Here is a 22,130-nt window from a genome sequence, read left to right as displayed (position 1 = left end):
TTTATACACGCTTATGCAGCGCTTTCTTAAGTGACATTTCTGGATCATTTTTAATTTGTGGACATGGTATCTGTATCTCGATCGCAGATAACCGCTTTCCAATCGGGTCAGATAACGTGAAACTTCTTTTCAAACTAGTCGGACCTTAGTTGTTTTTCAATGATTATACGAAAAATGTCGACCAATATTGTCACAATACCATTCGTTTTGGAAAATTGTTATGCATAAACGTCTTTAGTTGGTTGTTAAGCATGCAAGCTAAGCAATTTAAGTGAAATTTTAAAGAAAACAATTTTTGCCCCTCATTTGTCTACGTAGGAAGTGAAATCTCATCAAAAAAGTAGTTAAGAAAATTACAAAGCATGCGCGAAATATTCCTCTCTTGGTATACTTCAAGTAACGTCTATTATATTCTATACCTATCTATGGGTCAAAATAACGATCCTATTCCTGACCGAAGGGTAATTAAATGTTCGGAATCTTGATTTGTGACCATACTGCGGTTGTAGACCTCTTTACGGCCACATTTTGTCGCCATTATTGAGACATTTATTTGAAACATGCCTGATACGTATTATTGCCTCTCTTTGATTTGAATAAACTTAAGTAATAGCCATTTGTGAATTCTCGTTTAGATATTGAGTTAATTAAATTTAGTGGAGTCCAGTCGTTGGCTCGTGTCTACCATCCTAACCCTTCCTAACATTATAAATGCGAAAATAAGTTTGTTTGTTACCTCTTCACGCTCTATCTACTCAACCAATCTTGAAATTTTGCATAGATGTAGTAGTTAGAAGTATGGAGAAGGGCATAGGGTAAAAATAACTGTTCCCGTGGGAAATTTACGCAGGCGAAGACGCAGGAAAAAAGCTAGTTGGGATTCATATTATAAAGTGTCATTATATTGGTAAGGTGAAATATTGGTATTTCTGTGATCTGGCTATTGAGATCAAAAATTGAAACACACACAAAAATACCAACCACGAGAAACCTTTACTATCACATATATCGTCGACCAGACTGACCCTCACATCATTTCATAAAAAAAAACTCTTTCAATAGTTCGAGGTGAGGGCTTAATAAAATATTCAATTCAACCAATCATTTAAAATTGTCTACATAATAAGATCAATTATTCCTTAGACATTTGTATTCTCAGCACGAACATGTCATTTAGTGTGTCCAAGAAATGGGACAAGAGATAGGATCTAGCCAGAAAATAGGCAATACGAGGTTGAATGCCTAACGGGTGCGTCACATCAGCGTGGTCTATCTGACGGGCTGTGACAACCCGTGTGTCAGCTGTCGCGCGCGGGATGGATTCCACCTCGCTGATATAAAACGAGCCTAACTGTTTCTATGTGATCGTCAAAGTTCACTGTTTTAATTATATCAGTTATAATTAGAGCTATCAGATATGTGTTTCCGTACTAGAAAGCCATTTCATAAATATTCCCGTGGATGTCGTATGAGGCTTCAGAGAGACACAAAGTCTTGGCAGTTGGTGGGCAACAATAACAATCCCATTCAAGGTGGGTTGACGTAACTGTATAGCCAAATGTAACGAACGCACAGATGAGAGTGAGTTAGGGTTAGAACTATCAGAAGTTCTAATTACCTCCCTTATCGTTTACTTACGTAAGAACAAATTCTGTCCCATACGCCTGTGAGCAAACGGTCCCCCCAATGGCAATGCTAGGCGTGTCACATGAGTTCATTCATCTGATACTGAGTCAGATTGATATAATACAAACTCATATAAAATATACATATAACATCAGTAGTATACAATGACCAGCAATTTCTCTCGATGAAGGAAAACATCGCGAGGAAACTTTCATAGCAGTTATCTATTTAGTTCGCTAGTGTGTATGCGTGTACCAAGATGGTGCGGTGGTATTCGTAAAACCATGTAGGTAAGATGCCTTTAAGCGACTTGAATTCCCTAATACTCAGCCGTTTGATGGTTATTATAGTTTTTTTAGGGCTTTTGTAAATTAATAATAGCTTTTTCAGTTCGAGATGGAATATATCAAATTGAACGTGAATTCGATTTTGGTATATAGTTGAGACACCTCGTAAATCGTAGGGGCCGCAGAGGGACGGACAGCGCAAAGACGACACCTAGAGTGGGCGAAACGAGCCCCAACCACCGTTATGTTCTATAGCTTATAGAATACTAACTCTGTGGGATTACCGCGCAGCTCCAGCTTTTGGAAATTTATTGTCCCTCAGTCTTTTTATGACCCATGGTTATCATGCCGGACTGGTACGCTCGATGTCCCGGGTTCGATCCCCGGTCAGGTCTTGAATGTTTAACTATACATATAATGACGTTCTGATTGAAAATTCTTGATATAATGAGATTAATTAATTCTCATATTACAATGTCAAATTCCCAAATTATTTTGGAACTTTTCATGTTATAATGCAATCTCACTTTCTCTCTCATTTGAGCGTATTCCAGCCGTTGACCTGTGGAGTCCAGGGACCGCTCAGAACAATTTTGGCCACAATGCAATCTGTAATGAATTAGTTCTTTGAATGCAATTATAGAAAAAGTAATATACTGGATCATATAATATCCTAAGATGTTGTGAGATAATAATTGTGATGACAAAAATATTACCTATGACCAGACGAAACTGATGTTATGATGCCAAAAACATTTTCATGTAAAATATTTCGGATGGGATTTGAATATTAATGAATGTATGACAACGATGTTATTGTGGTACATTAGATGTAGAATTTAATAAAATAATGTGCTACGTCTGAAGCTTTTGATATATAAACAGCCTTAAAGAAAATGATACGAAGCGTCGCGCGGCGTCCCACAAACGAAGTATCATTTGTCTGGTATGGAATAGCACGCGTGTAACCTTACTCGGGGGCTTGAACGGTACAAATAGTTCGCACCGCGGGCATTCGAAACCTAGCTCGTCCTTGCTGAGCTGCGGAAGGCTGTACGACTTGATTCGACGCTATGCGTGTATAGAAGATTGCGACTGAAGAGGTCAGAGTGCAAGTTTGCAATGCACTTTTCACTATCGGCGACTATGGCGAAATATATATAATATATATAAAATAAATTATTGGTGAATGAAATAAAGTCTCCTCATATTGTCAGGAGTTTTCATACATATCATTGGACCACCAAAATAAATAAAAAAGTAATAAAATAGGATTTTTATTGAGAAGTAGCCGGTAAGAATGCGTAAATAGCCGCCCGTAAATACGAACCTTGTTGCATTTGCTGCCGAGTTAGGACGGGTGGGCAGAGTACTGAGAGCCGACCCAATGACAGCATAGCGGAACGCGGTTCACCTGGGTCAGGAAATCAATATCTGGATGTCATAATTTTTTTTTTCTAAAGAATTTCTTCTCTACTCAATTTCCTCTCTACTGAATTTCTTATATTTTACAATACAGGTGCGATACTACAGAAAGGAAAAAGTTTTTCTTTCTGTAGGTAAGAATTTCGGAAAAAAGTACCCTATCAGTAATATTTTTCTAACGTATACTTAGGTATCGAATTCGACTTGAACAAACAAAAACACTATTCGCATTGATAATATTAGCAGGATAGTTTAAAAATAAAGCTAGTTTTAATCTCAATAGCGTCGATACGACACCTCGCTTCGATTGGCGTGATGAGATAATGTGGTGTGCATAAAGTATGCAATGCATATTACTTCTACAGCCTTATTGCAAGATTGGGGCCTGAATACCAAAGAGATACAAATCAGCCCATGTTCAGTGAACACAAATATTTCAGATAGTCCTCATTTAATCTTAAAGAAGTACTAAATTAGGTATTATTAAATTCATCTTTAACAAGCTTATACATCAAGCAAAACAAACAATGCAAATCATGATTTATTTACATTTTATGGAAGAATAAACACTAATAAGTTTTTTCACAAAGTCTTTTGTGACACAAGCTTATTTATTTTACTTTTATTGTTATAGAGAGAGAGAGAGAGAGAGAGATCTTAATGGATTCAATGCGTGACCAAAATGATATGTCCGTGTATTAAACTGTTGAAGTTGAGCTCAATCGGTTGAAGATATCTGCTTCAAAACTGAGTTGCAAGATTCCACTAGAATAGACATAGGGATATACATAGTAACATTGCAAGTTATGTAAAAAAGCTTGGAAATAACAACGCACTTGTGTGACATTTATATGATTTTAATATAATAACGACAAGACCGTATCAAACTAGTGAGAAACGAGCGATAGAAATATACTTATTCATATCCACAAATGCAATTACTGAAGTTCCAGAGAATTTAAAATAATAAAATGCGATAAAATCTTAATGTGATCTATGTTAACTGAACGTTAGGTGTTTCGTTACCCGCAGAAACAAATCCATCCCACACAGAATCTATCCAATAAATATCCGAAAGTCTTGTTCGACGGGATCGGCTCGTCCATTGTGTCCGGCGCAGATATATCTTGCGTAAGGCTGCGACCTAGCTGAGCGAGTAAAGTGAAAATTATGTGCGACGTGAAAATAACTAAAGTTTATTCACACATACATGTGGCCCGCGTGTTCACCGTAATTTATCATATACGCATCGCGTCGTACTGCATGCCGAAGCTCAGCCAGGACCCTGTAACGCTGCGACCCGCTCTCTCCTATAGTCTATGCCCACGCTTCCAACGTCACTGTATCGTCAGAATCATATCGTCACATAAGCTATTTCTTTTATCTTATCTAGGTAGTCTCTTACCGATTCTTCGTATTTCTTTGCAGAATGTTATTCAAGAAAATGTAGTAGATTAGATAATTGTCTTCCAGTAGTAGTCATGAAATTGAGTGAAAATAAACACTTGCTCGACTTTCCTGACAATGTTAATGAAATGATTTCCATTTGACACACTGGTTACCTATGCAATTGCAATAATATTTTTACACCGGAAACAGAAGATATAAAAGACTCAGTAACGTCTGGGAAGCCGCATTAACACTATATATTCTAGTTATCCCTTCCTTTAAATGTCATAAAAGTCGAGTATAACGGGACACCAGTTTCTTTTCCGTTAAAAAAACTTGGTTTTTTTATCCACCTTAGCCTTACACATTTTCCAAATTAGTTTTAAACAGTAAAAACAGAAAATCACCATCATTGGTTTTATTTAGTTTCACCGTCACGTTTGTCTGCCAACCAAATGTTGCAACTTAAATTTCACTTATTTCCGCTTGTCTTTCAAGAGTTGAAAGTTTTCGCATCGTTTTAAGTTCCAATGCATTATGATAAGCATAACCTAATGGTACACCCAGGATCTGCTCGAAACAAGGGAACTCGTCAAGGGTATACATACTTTTTTGTCAGGCATTGAATGCAATAAGATGAAGCGAAAACTGCGTGCAACTGGACTCGCGTGGACCGGGCATAATGTAGGAATTGACAAATCGCTCAATTGTTTCTCTCTGGAAACTTGTTGGGTGGCGTTGCGCAAGCGCAACAACTGACCACTGGGCCGTTTGACGAATGCCGGAAGACAGTCAACTTTGTTGTGCTTTATTGAGATTGAACAGCGGTAAACATGTATTTGAATTCAGGAATATAATTTAATAAAAGTTTCAAATCAAATCTTCAACAGTAATTTTGGTTATTTTCTATGTTTGTTCCAAGATTAAAACAATCTACCAGCCCACCGAAATTATCATGTCACTTTTCAGTCCGCCTTCACTCTTCTTCTTCACTCTTCAGATTAATCTACACATCAAAAATCACGTTATTCCAATACTCCGTTCAAACTAAACAGTATGTAATATATTTAAAACCCCCGACATTGATAACGTCTAGATGAAAATCTGTTCATAAGTTTGAGAGCTATGTACAATATTACGCAGACGGGTTTAAAATTAATCTTCGACACTGATTTTAATCAAAAGAATTTCTGTGTATGTTAATCCTAGTAGAAATAACTTAACTATATACCTATAACTACATTTAACTTGAAGTTGCTTTTGCATTTACATAAATTGAAAAATATTTCTTATAAAGCTCAACGTGTTTTAATTTCCATAACACGTGTTATTTATTGACGACTTCATTCAACCAAAATAAATGGAATTAAATTGTTTAAGCCATTTAATACGGCCTGCCTATAAATTGGCACCGAAGATTCTCAGCAGGGTGTTATGTGCAATGTTCGAGGCTTCCGACAAATTTGCATAAAATTTAAAATTGCTTTGAATGCAGAGGTTTTTTTGTTTTATTTTAGAAATAAACAAAAATAATTCAATTTTAAAACGATGCATGAGTCGAGCGAGTTAGTCAAGATCAAGATTTATATTTTTTTTGTTCGATGGAATAAGATTCCAGTAGATGATTGGAAGTTTACTAGCCTTCACAATTTTTGAAATTTTACTTAGTGCATAAAAATGGGTCTTACCTAAGCATACCTAATTTTAATAACGATTCTAGTGACATGGAAATACTCGTAGACTGTTAGTTAATCCGTTGTTGCTGCTTTACCATGTGTACAAGTAGATGCCTGGTAACATAACACGCAGTATTGTATACCTACCTATTCTCAGCGGATGAGTATGATATTTGCATTGCTACAGGTTGAATATAATCAAATAATGTCAACCAACTAAGGCTTTACACATAAATTTCTTAACAAACGGCTTGCCACTCTGAAGTAAGACGAAGAGCTCTTTAGTTTAGTCAACTCATCTCGCTCGTTACTTATCCGAGGGATGAGTTGTTCCATTATTTTGTTTTGCCAATATCGCACTTAAAAGGATTAATGTATTGTATATTTAATAAATTTATTTTAAAAATACATAATGTAAAATAAATGCTTATCAATGTATATGTATTGTTTGTAATAAATATAACTAATTACGCGAACAAAAAAACTTTGCGAATTACATTTAATTGATTATGTAAGTATTTTTATGTAATGCCATAAATTACTTTCGTGACTACAATGATGTATGAATGGGATGAATCACTGAAATACTGATTAGACTAATTCGTCCCGCGGGATAAGTTGTAGGATGAGTTGGCTTTAGAGTTAAACGAAGCAAGTATTGAATGAAATGCCATCTCTATCTTCTTACATTCGCGTTACGCTTACTTGTTGGTCTCGCAAACGTTAACAAAATGCTAATGAAGTGTGTTTATCGTTGCAGACACTTTTTATTTCTCGGATAAGCGGTAATGTGTTTTGAAGATATGTTCGCCATCAAGTTTCAAGTTGTTTCTGTATTTCTTGGATTCTTTAATCTGTCCAATGCTCGTAAATGGACACCACATCTTGCATGCCTCACTAACAGATAGAGATGTTGCTGGATAATGGAATTTAGTTGTTTTGCAAAAAAATTGCATATGCACAAGGCACGCACTTTAGTTTAATTGGCTTATAATTTATAAAAAGTATAATTTTATTCACTTATTAGTACGTACATTTATCCTTAACAAATCGGTAGATAGGTTTCTTTTAAAACAAAACTTAATTAATAAAAACTTAAATCTAGTTGGTACCTTTCATAAATAAATGTAATTAAATAATAAAAGTTAGTTGAAATCTCTCTTTTTCAATTTCGAATCTATAATGCTTATTGCTAATTTTATTTATTTAAAATTGAAACTTTTAGTACATTTGAAAAATTAACAATAGTGGACTTAATGCCATAAGGCTTACTGCGCCAGTCAAACCATAGGACCAGGAATGGTAAAATGGTAATGCTATAAAAATTAAAAAGATTTTGTTGAGAAATTGGACATCAAAATAAGAAAATCATGAGCGATACTAGTTTACATAGCATAGATTTCTATTAGAGTGTATATACATTATTGAATCGTGTGAAAACCAAAGAAATCTTGGAATCTAGGCCCGAATGGACTGTAGGAGGCTGTGCACCGCGAAATATTTCCCAAGATACATCGGCACGAGTGCGATGCGGCGATATCGGCAGTACGCGAGTCCGAATCGTCTATCGATCCTATGATCGGCTCCAACGAGAGGTCACGCGCGTTAAACGTAAATCAACATATCTCTCGACGGGAGATCTAGCAGTATGCGCCTCACCAACAAAAACTTAGTTTTATAGCCGTAACACAACACCCGGAGAAAAAAGTAAATAAATTGGACATCGCCGAGTCAATGCCGCCTGTTCGTGCTCTATATTTAGGGTTGTCCTTTGGAGTTGCGTCTCCTATCTACGAGACTAACTGTTTTGTGCCGTTCTAGTTAATGTAACATGTACCGTATTTATCCCGTACAATAAGTCGACAATACGGTAGAGACAAAAAACCTTATTTGCAAAAACTCTGTGGTCTAATGTTTGTTATGTGACCTAATTAATGAATATAATTTTGTATAATACTTTTTTTACCTATATTTACGACGTATGGGTATGGGTATGGGCATCGAAAAAATAACGTTCCGTATTTGTTACTGAAAGTTATGACAACCCTATCTATTTATATTATTCGAAGATCGAACGAAAATGTTAAATGAAGTTGAATAAAAATTAACAGTATTACTTGTTATTTATTTTTGTACGTAAACATTTCCATTTACGCATGAAGAGGTTTTGCTCGAAACCAATTCAATTAAATTTTGTGACTTTATTTTCCATGTGGTGACAATAATGGCATGTGTCGTTTTTAATTAAAAGTGCGACTTTATTCAGCAGAAAGAAAATAAAATCTACCTATTTATATGTATGTAGCTTTTTTTTACATATGTGAAAAAAAGAAACATGACAATGAGTCTTGTTAAGACTGTTGGAAAATATTATAAGTATGTTTCCATGTAAGCCCATCTTTGGCTTCACCTTGGCGAGCTAGTCCACGCTTACACGTACTAGAACAAGGGTCTGCCACCTTATTAGCACGTTTACTGCTTACAACAAGAAATGTGTTAGAAAACTCATGTAGATTTCCATATTGGGGACACATTCCTATACTCGATAATTTCTTTTTAATATTGAACATAAGTAGGTACCATATTATAATGTTAAAATAATCTTACAGAAAATGGTATACAGACAATAAACTTTTATAAAAATGCGGAAGCTTAGATGGGTTTGAACTCAGTAGAAAGCGGGGCTTTTTTCCAAGCTTTCTTCGCTTTTCGAACATTCGCTTTATTATAAACAAACTTTATCCCGCGAATTTTCTATGAGAACAGAATTTTTATGCCCTTTATCAAACCCCAAATTACACGCATGATAAATTGTAAGAATATTAGTTAAATAGATAAAGCGTGTAGATAACACAAACTCGCTTTCGCGTTTTTTTTTTTGTGTGTGTTTGACCTCTGTCTAGCCATATGGGAAGCAATTATGACATTACTTGAGATTCGGGATTTTAGTAGGATTGAATAGGTCTAAAAATAGGAACTCATGAAACGATAAAACGTTTGCTTTTAGATCTATAAAGTGGTTACTTGTATGTCATAATAATTATGATGGACAAATAAATTTGTTTGCAACGCCATTTCTAATTAGTTCATAATTAAACTAGTAGGAAAGGTTGTTGGCCTAATTTCTTTCAGTAATCTTAATGATTACAGAAATTCAGTTTTATGCAGTAATAAATAAGGTCCGTATTGGCTTGTACCTTTTGCGGCTTTCACTCGGAATGTCGGACAAGCCTTGGGAATCTTACAAGACAAGATCAAGAATTGATTCGTATCTGTGATACTATGCTTATTTTTTGTACTGCTTGGACAATTAATTAGCATAAGTACATAAAGTCATATTACAAACAACTAGCTCAGATGATACTGAATATGGCCTATAGCTTCTCGCTTCATGGTCGTATTCGTTCATGGCGTCTTAACCATTACACCACCAACGCTTCGAAGACTATAGTCTTCGAAGTATATTAGTATATTAAGCTATAGCTTAAACCATAAATAATGGGTGATTAAATGAAAACTATTTCGAGGCAGTAATTTTCATATAACATTGCTCATTAAATTAACATAGATAAGTTTATTTTAGTTGAATTATTGGACACTGTGGCCCCTTAAAAGCATAGAAAATTGATGCTTAGACAGATTGTGTTTTTAAATACGAATGTATTAAGAAACTTCCTCAGCAGGCTAAAAAGACGAAACAAAAAATAAATATCTTTTTTTATTAAATTACATTTTTTTTGTCTCACACCTATATAAATCAAATTTTAAGCACTTATTTTCAATCTATTTTTCTTAATACAGAGTAGCTGGTGAAAATTATGTGTAAACAACTTAGGTCTATTCGCTATGTGGTCATTTTGTGAGTAGTTGCATCCTTTGTCGGTGATCACCTGTCAGCAAGATGTCACCCGCTCATGTTTTGGCCTGCTGGGAGCAAATCTGAATAACAAATTGCTGTCTTGATCGCCCACGTGAAGTACAACGCGATAATATTTAGACATATGGATGAGATAAACAGTTTTAATTTTAATCTTTTAAATAAATAAATAAAAAGCCGGTGACCTAAATTTACAACTTTATGCCAATGTTTTTGGACTTCATTTTCTATCTTTTCCATTTTTCTATTTTTAATGGGTTTTAAGTTATATATGTACTATATATGCAGTAGTTATATATGTGGGTTTTACATATTATTTGTACCTGAAATGTCACATTTCTGATAGAAATAATAAGTCAAACTAACTATCAATAACAAAAATAAAAAAAAATAGTTTCAGGCTTATCTATGTTAATAGAGTTCACTATCATCAGCCATTCGACAAAAACAAAGTCAAGCAAATTGTGTCGACATTGGAAAACTTGCGTTTGTATTTAGCGTAAAAAACTAACACTTAGATAAGGCTTGAAGGGAGTGACGTGGAAGAAATCTGGTCGAGCATCTGAGAGCTAAAAGCTTTCGAAGATAAGTACATAGTGTCGGGTGCGCAGATGTGATAGCGCTAATGAACGCCGGTCTGCGTCGCAGAAGTGGCGCGCTTTGAGAGACAACGCCATTTGAGAAAATCAACCGCCACCATGACATTCGATAATCAAATATTAAATCATAGGTTAATCATAGATTTGAGTCGCAGATGTGATCTGGTCGTGTATTTCATCTACTGTAATTTGCTGTGGCTTATCTGACGGCAGCATACTCAGTATCTCAATACTAATTAGTCCTAAACTGCTATGTGCGCTGGATGATGATGTACGAAACGCGACCAAAATATAATAAATCGAATGAAATTGTCTGTAGTTTATTAAATAGCAACAAACCCTTTTTAGAATTATAACATTAATAATAAATCTAAACAACGATTTGCTATGACGATTTTATTAAAATAAAAGTAGAACTAGTTAGAAATCGTTTGAGTTATGATATAAATGAAGTTATGAGCCTTGTATTCGAAGTGGTTTCCAGACACGCCATCCCGTTTTTGCAAATGGTCTTTACATTTAAAAACATTAAATTGTCTGTCATGAATCAAGTTGTGCGATTTCCATTGATTAATAGTTATTAAACGATAGTATCTGGAGTAGACCACAAGTGGGACGCGCGTCACTACTCTCTGTAAGTGCTCTTCCTAAATTATCCTACTTCTGCGGCCCTGATACGTGACATGCCTGTGAATATTGGTCCTGTTTCTGTGGTAAGATGTCACTTTTATTATAGGAATATAACTTAAAATGTGAGGCATTCATGTTATGCGAAGAGAAATAGAATTACAAAAAATAATTCCATTTTCAAGAGTAAAGAAAATTGTGTATGTGCTTGCTCACCATTTCCCGTATTTGCTCACCAAATTTATACCTAATACTTTACCTGTGGAATTAGGTGAAATGGCTATGATGATGATATGTAAAAAATATGGATATGGTTAAAACTGTATTGCTCCTCACAAATTGAGCCGAGACGACAACAAGCTAAGAAAAATAACCGTTAAAGTATGTTTTTTATTAGCTTATCACATTTCAAGCTTATTTTGATGAACTTGGTGGTAACTTGAGCCCTAAAGGGTCTCTGGAAGAAAGCTGTGAAAACAATTTGTTCATGTCTCAAGTAGTCACGGAAAATGGGAATCACGATTCTAGTTCTTGTCAGGTAATATATAAACAAACCTCTGTAGAATTAAATTCCTCGACAAACAATCATTGCAAGATAAAGTCAATATACTACAATCTTTATAAATTTAAAAAATTTTTGAATTGTTTCAGAGTAAGTTTTACCTTTTTAAAGAGGTATGACAGAATTTTTTCCATTTGCCTATTATTTTTGAGTGCCGGAAGAATAAGTAGATTAACTTAAAAAAATTAAACTAAATTGTCAATAATCAAACTCAATGTTTTTGTTACATAAACATTGTCGCTTTATTTTGTGGCCGTAAAAACTGAAATATTCCAAAGCATTGCGATCGTAAAAGCCTTTGGAATATTTTGTCTTTGAAAGGTCAAATATAATCTTTTATGATTTTTACTAGTGGCTTGATAATGGGATAAAAATAGGTCCGTAATTTTTGATTCATCAAATATCAAAATTATGATCTGAAACATAGTTCATGTTTCATATCATAATTTAGAACATGATTCACACATAATCAGTAGGTATACTTTACTGGACATTTACAAACAGGCAACTGACAAGCAAAAAGGCCGTTAGCGCAAATTTTGTAGAACGGGAACAAGCGAGGCCCGCGGCACCTGTGGCGGATCCACCACTGTGGATATAATGGGCATGCCCACTACGTTGTTTGACTTCATCATCAGCCCTCCGTGACCCACTGCTAGGTACAGGAACTACGCCGTCTTTCCGTCTACGCCAACTTTCTCTGACCTGCGCCATTTTTATCTAATTATTGCCAACAATAATATAATTAACTTTTGACGAAAGGATGAAAGTCACCTGAATATGAAGTTTCTTGGCATGAATTGATGTTACCTTCAGACCTGGACTGGCTGATTTTCAGGTAGCGGATGTAATCACCATTTCTGTGGGCTGGATCCGCGCTTGGTCGTGCCCAGTTCGCCGACAAAGATCTTGCTCCCATTGTGTGTGCCAGCACGATAACGTCCCGTTTTACAGCTAAAACAACTTTTAATGAAATTAAAATTTAAAAATACATTTTTCAATCACCCAGAAATTGTTAAAAGAATGTGGCCTTACGTTGACTCTGTAGTTGGAAAACCTGTTTTACTCTGGAGTTTAAAATTATTTATGAAGTTTATTGGTATTATCTAGTTAGACTTAGGTTTATGGTTAAAGAGAAATAACTCTACTTTGACCTAATAAGACGATTTCAAAACAAATAGCTACAAACCTGATAATATTTTCAATACATGTTTAATCCAAAATAACTTAAAAAAAAATAAAAGAAGAAGTAGAGTTGTCATAATTGAAGAAAACATTTCTCTTTTCTTTTCATAATAATATGTTTTTATTTTCTATTCGTCGGAGCGTCTCTATCGTTAACGTAAAAGGAAATGCACATTTTCCACATTTTAGTCGATGGCGATGCAACATGAACAATTCGCGCTAGAAATAACATACTTATTGGCTAGCCGTATACAAAGCGAATACATCATGCAATATACAAAGCTTGACAGAATATCAGAGAGATAAACTACTTAGATACAAATAGAGCTGAGCTAAACACGAGTTAAAGTACAATGGTACCTCCGAAGATGGAAAAAGTCGTGACCGAATCGCGGGCGGGTCAAGCTGGTTGCTTGGGGCGCAAATAATACCGATGTCCGATCTTAATTATCGCGCGATCGTTAGTATGACCGACGCCGACGGGCAAACCCAAATCGGCGACTTAGTTGCGACATCGTTTCTCTGTCGGAGTAGTGGGGAAGGCACTAGTCTTTTTAGATTAGACTCGGGCTATTATTACGGTCTAAAACTATAGTTTGATGATTTTAGAAAGAGTTCGGTAAATTTTATTTTAAATCTCAATTTATGTCCTGCATGCTCTGGGACCCTACCATCTGCACTTGGTTTTTATTTGTATGACACCACAGATAATGCTGTGTCGGTGGCGTTGTATCGTTCCTCACTTTAGTCAAAATGATACACTAAGAAGAAAAAGTTAACGTTTAAAATATTGAATCTATAAATATGTGTTAAATTACAAATAGGTACCTAAATATGATCTCGAACATAGATTACATTTTCAAAGAAACAGAAATAATTACAGAAATTAGTTTATTTCTGTTCATGTCATATAGGTACGGTAACGGTAAACGAAAATATAAAATTATAGAACAATTAAAATACAATTTACTCATACTGTATTCAAGGTAATTGAAAGAAGTCTTTCTAAAATTTAAAAGACTCCTAGTCTCATATCATCACTAGCAGTAATCGTGCTGTTACATCGCTGGTCGCACCACCTGTCAGTTTTGACTGCAGACATATTATTCCTTTGTTAACTATTGCTATTATTTTCGTATCGATGAGTGTTGTTGGTGATTAAAGATTGGGTTGATCAGCATTTTTTGTTCGCTTATCTTTCAGTCTGCTATGTGCCTAAGTACACAACATTGCTAAATTTTTTTTTCCGATACTAATAAATAGAAATCTCAGATTGCAGTAATGAGTTCTATTCTCGTCCAACAAACATTTTTAATTAAAAATTTTATATTTCATCAACGGGAGTATTCATTAATTTAAGTCGCATTTTAAAATAGGACAAAATTAAAGAATTAGATTGCGGTTATATGATTTTAGCGAAAACGTGAAAGTCCCGTAGTTATTATGAAATTATACTATCGATCGGGCAATAATATGAGGATAGTGCCCTGCGGAGGCGAATTTAGGAGAAATTGTGGGGTTTGCGTGCCTTCCCGCAAGCTGTTATCCTTGCATGCATACTAATAATGTATATTATTTAGCAAGGAATCATATAGCACGCGGAACGAATCGCTTGCAACAGAGATTTATAAAGAAATCCCGTTAAAGTGTGATATTATTACAGTTTGAAGTTTTTATTTAGGATACTAGTTAGCAATGCTCAAAAAACTCCATTTCATCCTTGTGTAAAATTCGGTGTTATTTCTACATGTGTACCAAATTGCATCGAAACGCGTTTATTAAATTTTGCCTGACATAGTTAATGGCACAGTTAATTAATCCGCAGGAAAATTATTATAGTACTCGCAAACTAGAGGCTTGCCCAGTGGTGGAATATGAGGTACCTACCTAATTTAAAATAGAAGAAAGTACCTAACTTTTAGATGCTACTTGAAATAAATCACTGCAAAAATTTACAAGCCATTAAATTTTGCATGTCCACATAAAAATAAATTTCTTCTTAATACCACCATTATGTGAATATTAGTAATTATATATTTATACAATCTTCGATTTGATTCCAATCGTCTCATCTTACCTCTAGGCAGAATCCAAAGTGACGTGAAATTTCCAATGTTTTTGGTAAACACAGGGCCAAATATATGCCGTAAGCGATGCAAATTGCGTCGCCTGTTATCTCTGCACTTTATCCGGGGTACTTTTGTGCATATTTTACATACATTTGCGAGGATGCAGCGAATTGGCAGTGTGGGCGGAGCGAGCGCATGATAATGTAACGGCAGACTGTTTTAGACGAGTCAAAATTATGTGCTGTTCCTGTTTCCATAATCTCTCTCCCTCTACTGTTAGTAGATTATTTCTTCTTCGTATGTACAAGATTGCAAAGACTAACTGCTGGTATGTGTTTTATTTTTAAAATAGATGTCAGTAATTTTAACAAGAAAACAAAAAATGTTCATACTTTGAAAATATTTATCGTTAGTTGCAGACTACGGTGACTATATTTCACACACTTTTCATTGATAAATGCTGACACTAAGAAATGTATGTGTAGTTTTACTTTCTTTATTCATTGGTTTACACAATACATTAGATAGTTACCTCGTCAAAGGTTTTTGTTTTTAATAAGAAATTAGGTACAAAACTAAACTTATGCAATGGCTATCTAATCTATGGCCGAGCATAATTGCTTCGAGTCCCGAGGGTATAGCGGTGCGGACGGCTGCTCGCGGTCACGAGCACTGGGAAACATAGTCTAACCTGGGTGTCGGTTTTACTAACGTTAAGTCATAATCGTGTCTCAACAGCTTATCCATAATAGTTCTTATGTATACGCAATAAGAAATGCTATTGATAAACCGTTGAGATACGATTTTGCCTTAACGTTAGTAGAATCAACTCCCTGAATGATGCCACCATATCCGACCTGCAGAATGTACTCATACATAAGTTGAGCTCGCGGCGAAGCCTGTTTGACAGTGTCCTGTCAACTCAAATATTACCTTTGTTACCCTTTTACAACCAATGTTACTACCAGTGAGTACTACCGTTAAATTTTTTACCCTTCTTATCACTCTACTACCTCTCCAACATGAAGTTGTTAAAATATAGCGTAGGTATGAAATTGAAGGTTTAATGACAATCTGGAATCATCATAGAATCTGATATCATACATAAATGTTTTAAAAAATCTGCAAAGATCATAATTTTGCAGATTTTACAAAATTTAGTATTTATTTTGTAACAAATTTATTGACCTATAAATGTTCAATTTCGTCATGGTTTGTGGTAGGTACTTTAAAAGGGTGAGGTAATTTATCACCATTTCAAAATTTTCATGCATATTCAATAATTTAATTTTAGGATTTTTTTTTCAAAATTTTTTTTAAAATTTAGTAGTGTCGTGTCGTAAATAAAAATTGAGATTTTTTTGAAAATAACTAATCGTGAATGCGGCTTAAAAAATGGAATGAGGTAATAAAATGTATGACGTCAGGATTTTAGACACTTCACTGCCCTGAATGATTGATGCTTGTGAAATTACTGTTCCAAAACGACAGGCAATCTTGTTCATTTTTCATCGTGTGCACATTCGTCCGTACTTTTGCAACGTCGATCGAAAATGCCAGAAAATAAAAGATATATATAATGTATGATGATGATATTCACACAAATAAATATAATCCAAGTGCCTGTCTGTAATTGCAAAATAACTACAGATTGATTAAAATATCGTATCATAAGATGGGTGAAAAAAAATATTGTTTATTCGTTTTTGGTAGAAAAATTCACGCGGACAAAGCTTCGGGCAAAGGATAAATAAGATTTAGTTTTTGAAATGGTTTAAAATTTAAAAGTTTTTATACTAATTAGTCTAAAACACGACTTTATAATAATCAGACATAATTTTTATTTGATTTGGGTTGCACCGTTAACTTTGACGTTAACTTTAAAGTACTCAGAAAAACGCAAAGTACGCCATTTAGTCTAAATGTCAAACCAGCGCGTCGGTTAACGTGAACGCCTTATTTGACGGTGAAACACACCCTAAGTAAGCAAATAAATGACGTCGTGATCAAAACAATTTTCATTCCAATAATCCGTGTAACATATGGCGGGGATAAATTTGTGCAATGAGACGGGAACCCGCTTCCCAGTACCGTTAGAGGATGCAATGTGCTGGATACGAGTTAATTTAGCTCCGATTAGCTCCCATTGCATACGTTTCTTCTGATATATGGGTAAATCAATTACCCATTTCCTACTACCAAGATTTTATTATATATTTGTAAGTGCATATCATTAACTTCTAAATTAGATTCAGTATCGTATCCAATATAAAACCGCATTGTCATTAGGATCGTCTTCATAAGCTATATTTTTTAGTTCAGTTGAATCTATAGCTTAGAATAGCAGCTTCATTAACCCAAAGGAGTTTAATAATATAATTAATGTACGTATTTAATGCGGTAAATCTAATTAAGTAGGTCTATATGTGATATTTTGAAAATCATTATTATCATGCACAAGACTGAGCTACATGAAAACATACATTCTTTATTATTAATCTAGTAGCGAACCGACATCAATTATCAAAACTTGACTAATAGACCGTACTACTAAACCGACGTTCTGTCATTTCTCTTCTCTTAATCGATTATTTCAAGCATGAGCTCTAGGGGGTCCTCCTAACTCCGAGAATCGATGTACGAGTAGGATACTGTTTACAATAAATCTTTTAAATCTATCTTAAGTTATAGTATCTACAAAAGGATTGAAATCAAATACAAAGCAAGCGCGTCTAAGGCAAACTATTAATTTCAATATTGTATTACATCCATAAAATCCTTAAAACAAATTAAAATACAACTGGGATAACAAAAGATAGATGTTTCCGTTCACAATTAAAAACGACAAAACTGTTAATGAATCCACTGGGAATTCTTGCGCCGATTCAACAACAAAGTATGTTTACGATCAATCCGGCGTTTTCTCATGCATTCTTATTTTTGAACAATAAATTTTATTAACACACACGTCACAATTTATTTCGTTTAGATGTACGATCGTACAATCAAATTTAATTGCCGCTTCTCTTACGTAAAGGTTTGTGGGCGTCTGGAGTGGTATTTCTATGCGTGCTTCTTAGGACCGATAGATAGCACGTCGACCGATCGTTCGGACATAAAGAAAAGATTGAGTCATCATAACAAATGCGCAGCCTCAACTCGAGAGGGCACGGAACTCTTTACAATCAGAGTCTTATCTGTGACGGCTCCGATCATTGTGTCCCGAATTCTTCACGGCTGAACTTGGAATGACGAAATATTGGTCAGTTTTATTCTTTTACCTCCTCTTTTGTTGTTGCACCGAGGTCTTTTCAAACACTGTTAAAAGTAAAGCACGCACGTGTTTTCAAATATCATAAGTCATAACCAGAAAGAAATACCATATAGATATTCAATAGAGAGATAATCGTTGTTAAAAACAAATTACACGACAAAGCTTTTATAATGAAGTATATTAATAAAAAGTCCTTCATTAACGATATTGAACACGTAATTATATTCAAAAGTAATCAATCTTTGCGAAATATTCACGCAAAAACTAATCAAACTATACTTACGAACAGTGGTGAAGAAAAAATGGTAGTGGCTCTGTCGTAAAAAACCAAAATTTTAAATTTAATTTCGAGAAAGAAAGAAAAGTGGCTTCATTAATCATATTGATGAATGCATTAGGATCACGGATACTAAAACACAATGTGCCGGGATACCTCCTGCATTATCTTTGGTTCATTATGTATGTAATAATTTTTAGATAAATATAAAGTAAGTATGTGGGGGACTTTTTCCTGTACTTCTATATCCATAAAGTGATTGTATGTTTTCGATAAATTATTATGATCAACATTTTACATGTACTCGCATAGTAATATATATATAGTAGGTAGTAATAATATATGACTAGTAGTAATAATATTAAACATGGAGAATGGTTCCAAAATATGTACGGTTGTCTGGACTTTTGCCCGATTTAGGGCTATGCACTTTTCAATTCGATCTTACTTCTTTAAACGTCCACTATTGGAGGAAAATATAATCAATTTGTGGCGGTTGATATATCAATTAAACAAAGTAACAGTATATCTCGTCCTTTCGACTCGAAATATTCTATGAAATATTCTACGAAATATTCTACGAAATATTCTACGAAATATTCTACGAAATATTCTACGAAATATTCTACGAAATATTCTACGAAATATTCTACGAAATATTCTACGAAATATTCTACGAAATATTCTACGAAATATTCTACGAAATATTCTACGAAATATTCTACGAAGTATTCTACGAAATATACTACGAAACATTCTAGGAAATATTCTACGAAATCTAGGGAAAGACGGCTTCTTCGACATCATAAAAGCTGAGATAAATGGGTGATAAGGGCGCCAAAACGAAAATAAAAAACGTAATCATCATAATGATTTAGTTACCAAAAATATACCCATTGTCAAATTTTTTAATTATAAAAAAATTTTTTAATCATAGTTTTTTAAATTTATTATTTCAGGTGGAGGTCGTGATTTTGGACAAGAACGATAGCCCACCGGAGTTTAAGAATATTCCCCCAGCGTATATGGCGTCTGAGGACTTGTCACCTGGGCAACGAATCGCGACGATTGTCGCCGAAGACCCCGACACTATTGGCAGTATCGAATACAGTATTCAGACCACGGAACCATTGCCTTTTGTGCTTGACTCCAGGAGTGGAGTGCTCACGTTGAATGAGCCGCTGGACCGCGAGTCGATTCCCGAGTATCAAGTGACCATCAGAGCTGATGACGGTGTACAGTACACTGATGTCACCATTGTTGTGCAGGTTTGTTGTGTTTCTTTTATAAATTTTTATACAAAGCCATATATATGTTTATTTTAAATTTGGTAGAACAAACAGAAGTTCTATAAAACCTATATAAATACCGAAGACATATAAAATACCTATAAAAACGATTCTTTTTTTCAAACTGTACTCTCACTTTTCTAGAAGTAATTATTTTAAACATATATTACATGTAACATACATGCGTCGTTGTCAATCTTCAGTATTAAACATTCAAAAAAAATTTACACTCTATATATTATATTGAATGTTAGGGAAACGAGGACAATATGCCCTTATTTCTGCGCAGGCAAACTACATATACGTCAGATCTCATAGATTTCGCTTTGTAGAAACCTATAGCAGAATATAAACACCTATATTATCCAAAATTCTTAGTAAAACGGAGCCTACGGAACGGTTGCGAAAAAAATATCAAAATCTCTGAGATCCATAACTGATAAATGGAATGCGCTGATAATAATAAATCATTTCAGGTTACGGATACCAACGACAATCCCCCCACATTCAAGGAAAACGCATACTCATTCGATGTCCCCGAAGACGCTGCTCGGGGATCGGTGGTGGGCACGATAGCTGCCTTCGACCTGGACTCCGGGCCCAACGCCCACCTCACCTATACGGTCATATCTGACTGGGCTAATGATGTCTTCTCGCTGAATCCGCAAACTGGTGTCTTCACTCTGACTGCTAGATTGGATTATGAAGAGGTGAGATCTATCGTTTATTTTTCTGTATAAATACGTAATCTTTAATGATATTACTTAGTTCAATTGCTGATCGTAAATTGTCAACAAACACAGTTTAGAGCTTTTTTGAGAGAGAGATGATTAATTGAAAGAAGCTTTTAAGTTAAATAAAATTTTACTTATAAAACCGCACGCAAACGAAGTTGTACGTAACTTCAACAAAATATTATGAGATTCCATTGTGTGGGAGAATAAAAATATTTTTAAATACTACCTAGATTCAGACGTTCTCAGACGTTCTTCGAAACTACACTTATAAGAATCCAATGATAAAACTTCAATTAAAATACTATTTACAAAACGGCGGGTGTAAATTTGATGGCATAGACACATTTCACACTGTTTTACAGTTCAGCATTCTTTCTTAATTAATTTACCTAGTTATTTTTGTACGCAATTAATTCCACACAAAAAAGCTGCCAAATGTAAAAAGTCAACACATAAAATGGGACGCGTCTCGGGCAATTAAAAACACTTTAATTTAATTAAAGGATTACCGTATCGAATAATTGACTTTAATATATTAAGTGCAGTGTTAACCCTCCTTGACCTATCTGATACCTGTCTGTATGAAGGCTTAAACAAATAATATACGTATATGAGTATGTATTACCGAGCAAGTTGAGCCATTAAATCTTTTAATCAGTCAATGTATCCTGCATATTTATTCGGCGGTAATAGCGATGAATTTGTAATGAATTTGGATAGCTTGATGTGCTGTTGATTGTACTTATCAATTATTATGCCTAAGTAAAATCTATTAATTGATTTAGTACTTTTTGAAAACTATGGGAGTCAAACTTGAATATTATACGTGAATGACACACACATGAATATGGAAACATGTTCACTGTCGGTTAATAATACGATCTTGTACCTTGTGTTTAGCTTTACTGTTAAGTCTACTGGACTCAAAGTTCCTAATAATTTGCTAGAAAATCTATTGAGAAGAAAGTTAGACAGGTAGTTCGATTGGTAAGTCTATTCGGTAGGATAGGATTACTAGACACGGAAGTGATTTAACAAAGGTTAGTAAATTTGGCAGTAGAGATTGTTTTAATAATCTGTTTTAAAAATGAAAATCGTTATTAATTGGTTATTTTCCAACTAGTGAAACCCGATACTGTTTTAATTGTCAAAAACAAAAATTTATATACCTACTTATACTGCTTGAACGAAGGTTCTTGAACAAATCTCGTAATTGATAAATCTGATAAAT

General features: G+C 34.5%; 1 protein-coding gene across 1 annotated transcript in view; it reads left to right on the top strand.

Moving 5' to 3' along the window:
- Positions 1-22,130, top strand: part of ft (fat) — an 88,831-nt gene that overhangs the window by 51,705 nt on the left and 14,996 nt on the right. Inside the window, exons 2-3 of the mRNA XM_053756401.2 lie at positions 19,833-20,141; positions 20,639-20,872. Coding sequence (XP_053612376.2) covers positions 19,833-20,141; positions 20,639-20,872 — 543 coding nt within the window. The remainder of the gene's footprint in view (positions 1-19,832; positions 20,142-20,638; positions 20,873-22,130) is intronic.

The sequence above is a fragment of the Plodia interpunctella genome, chromosome 16 (assembly GCF_027563975.2).
Source record: "Plodia interpunctella isolate USDA-ARS_2022_Savannah chromosome 16, ilPloInte3.2, whole genome shotgun sequence".
Lineage (NCBI taxonomy): Eukaryota > Metazoa > Arthropoda > Insecta > Lepidoptera > Pyralidae > Plodia > Plodia interpunctella.
This window is presented reverse-complemented; position numbering and strand designations above follow the sequence as displayed.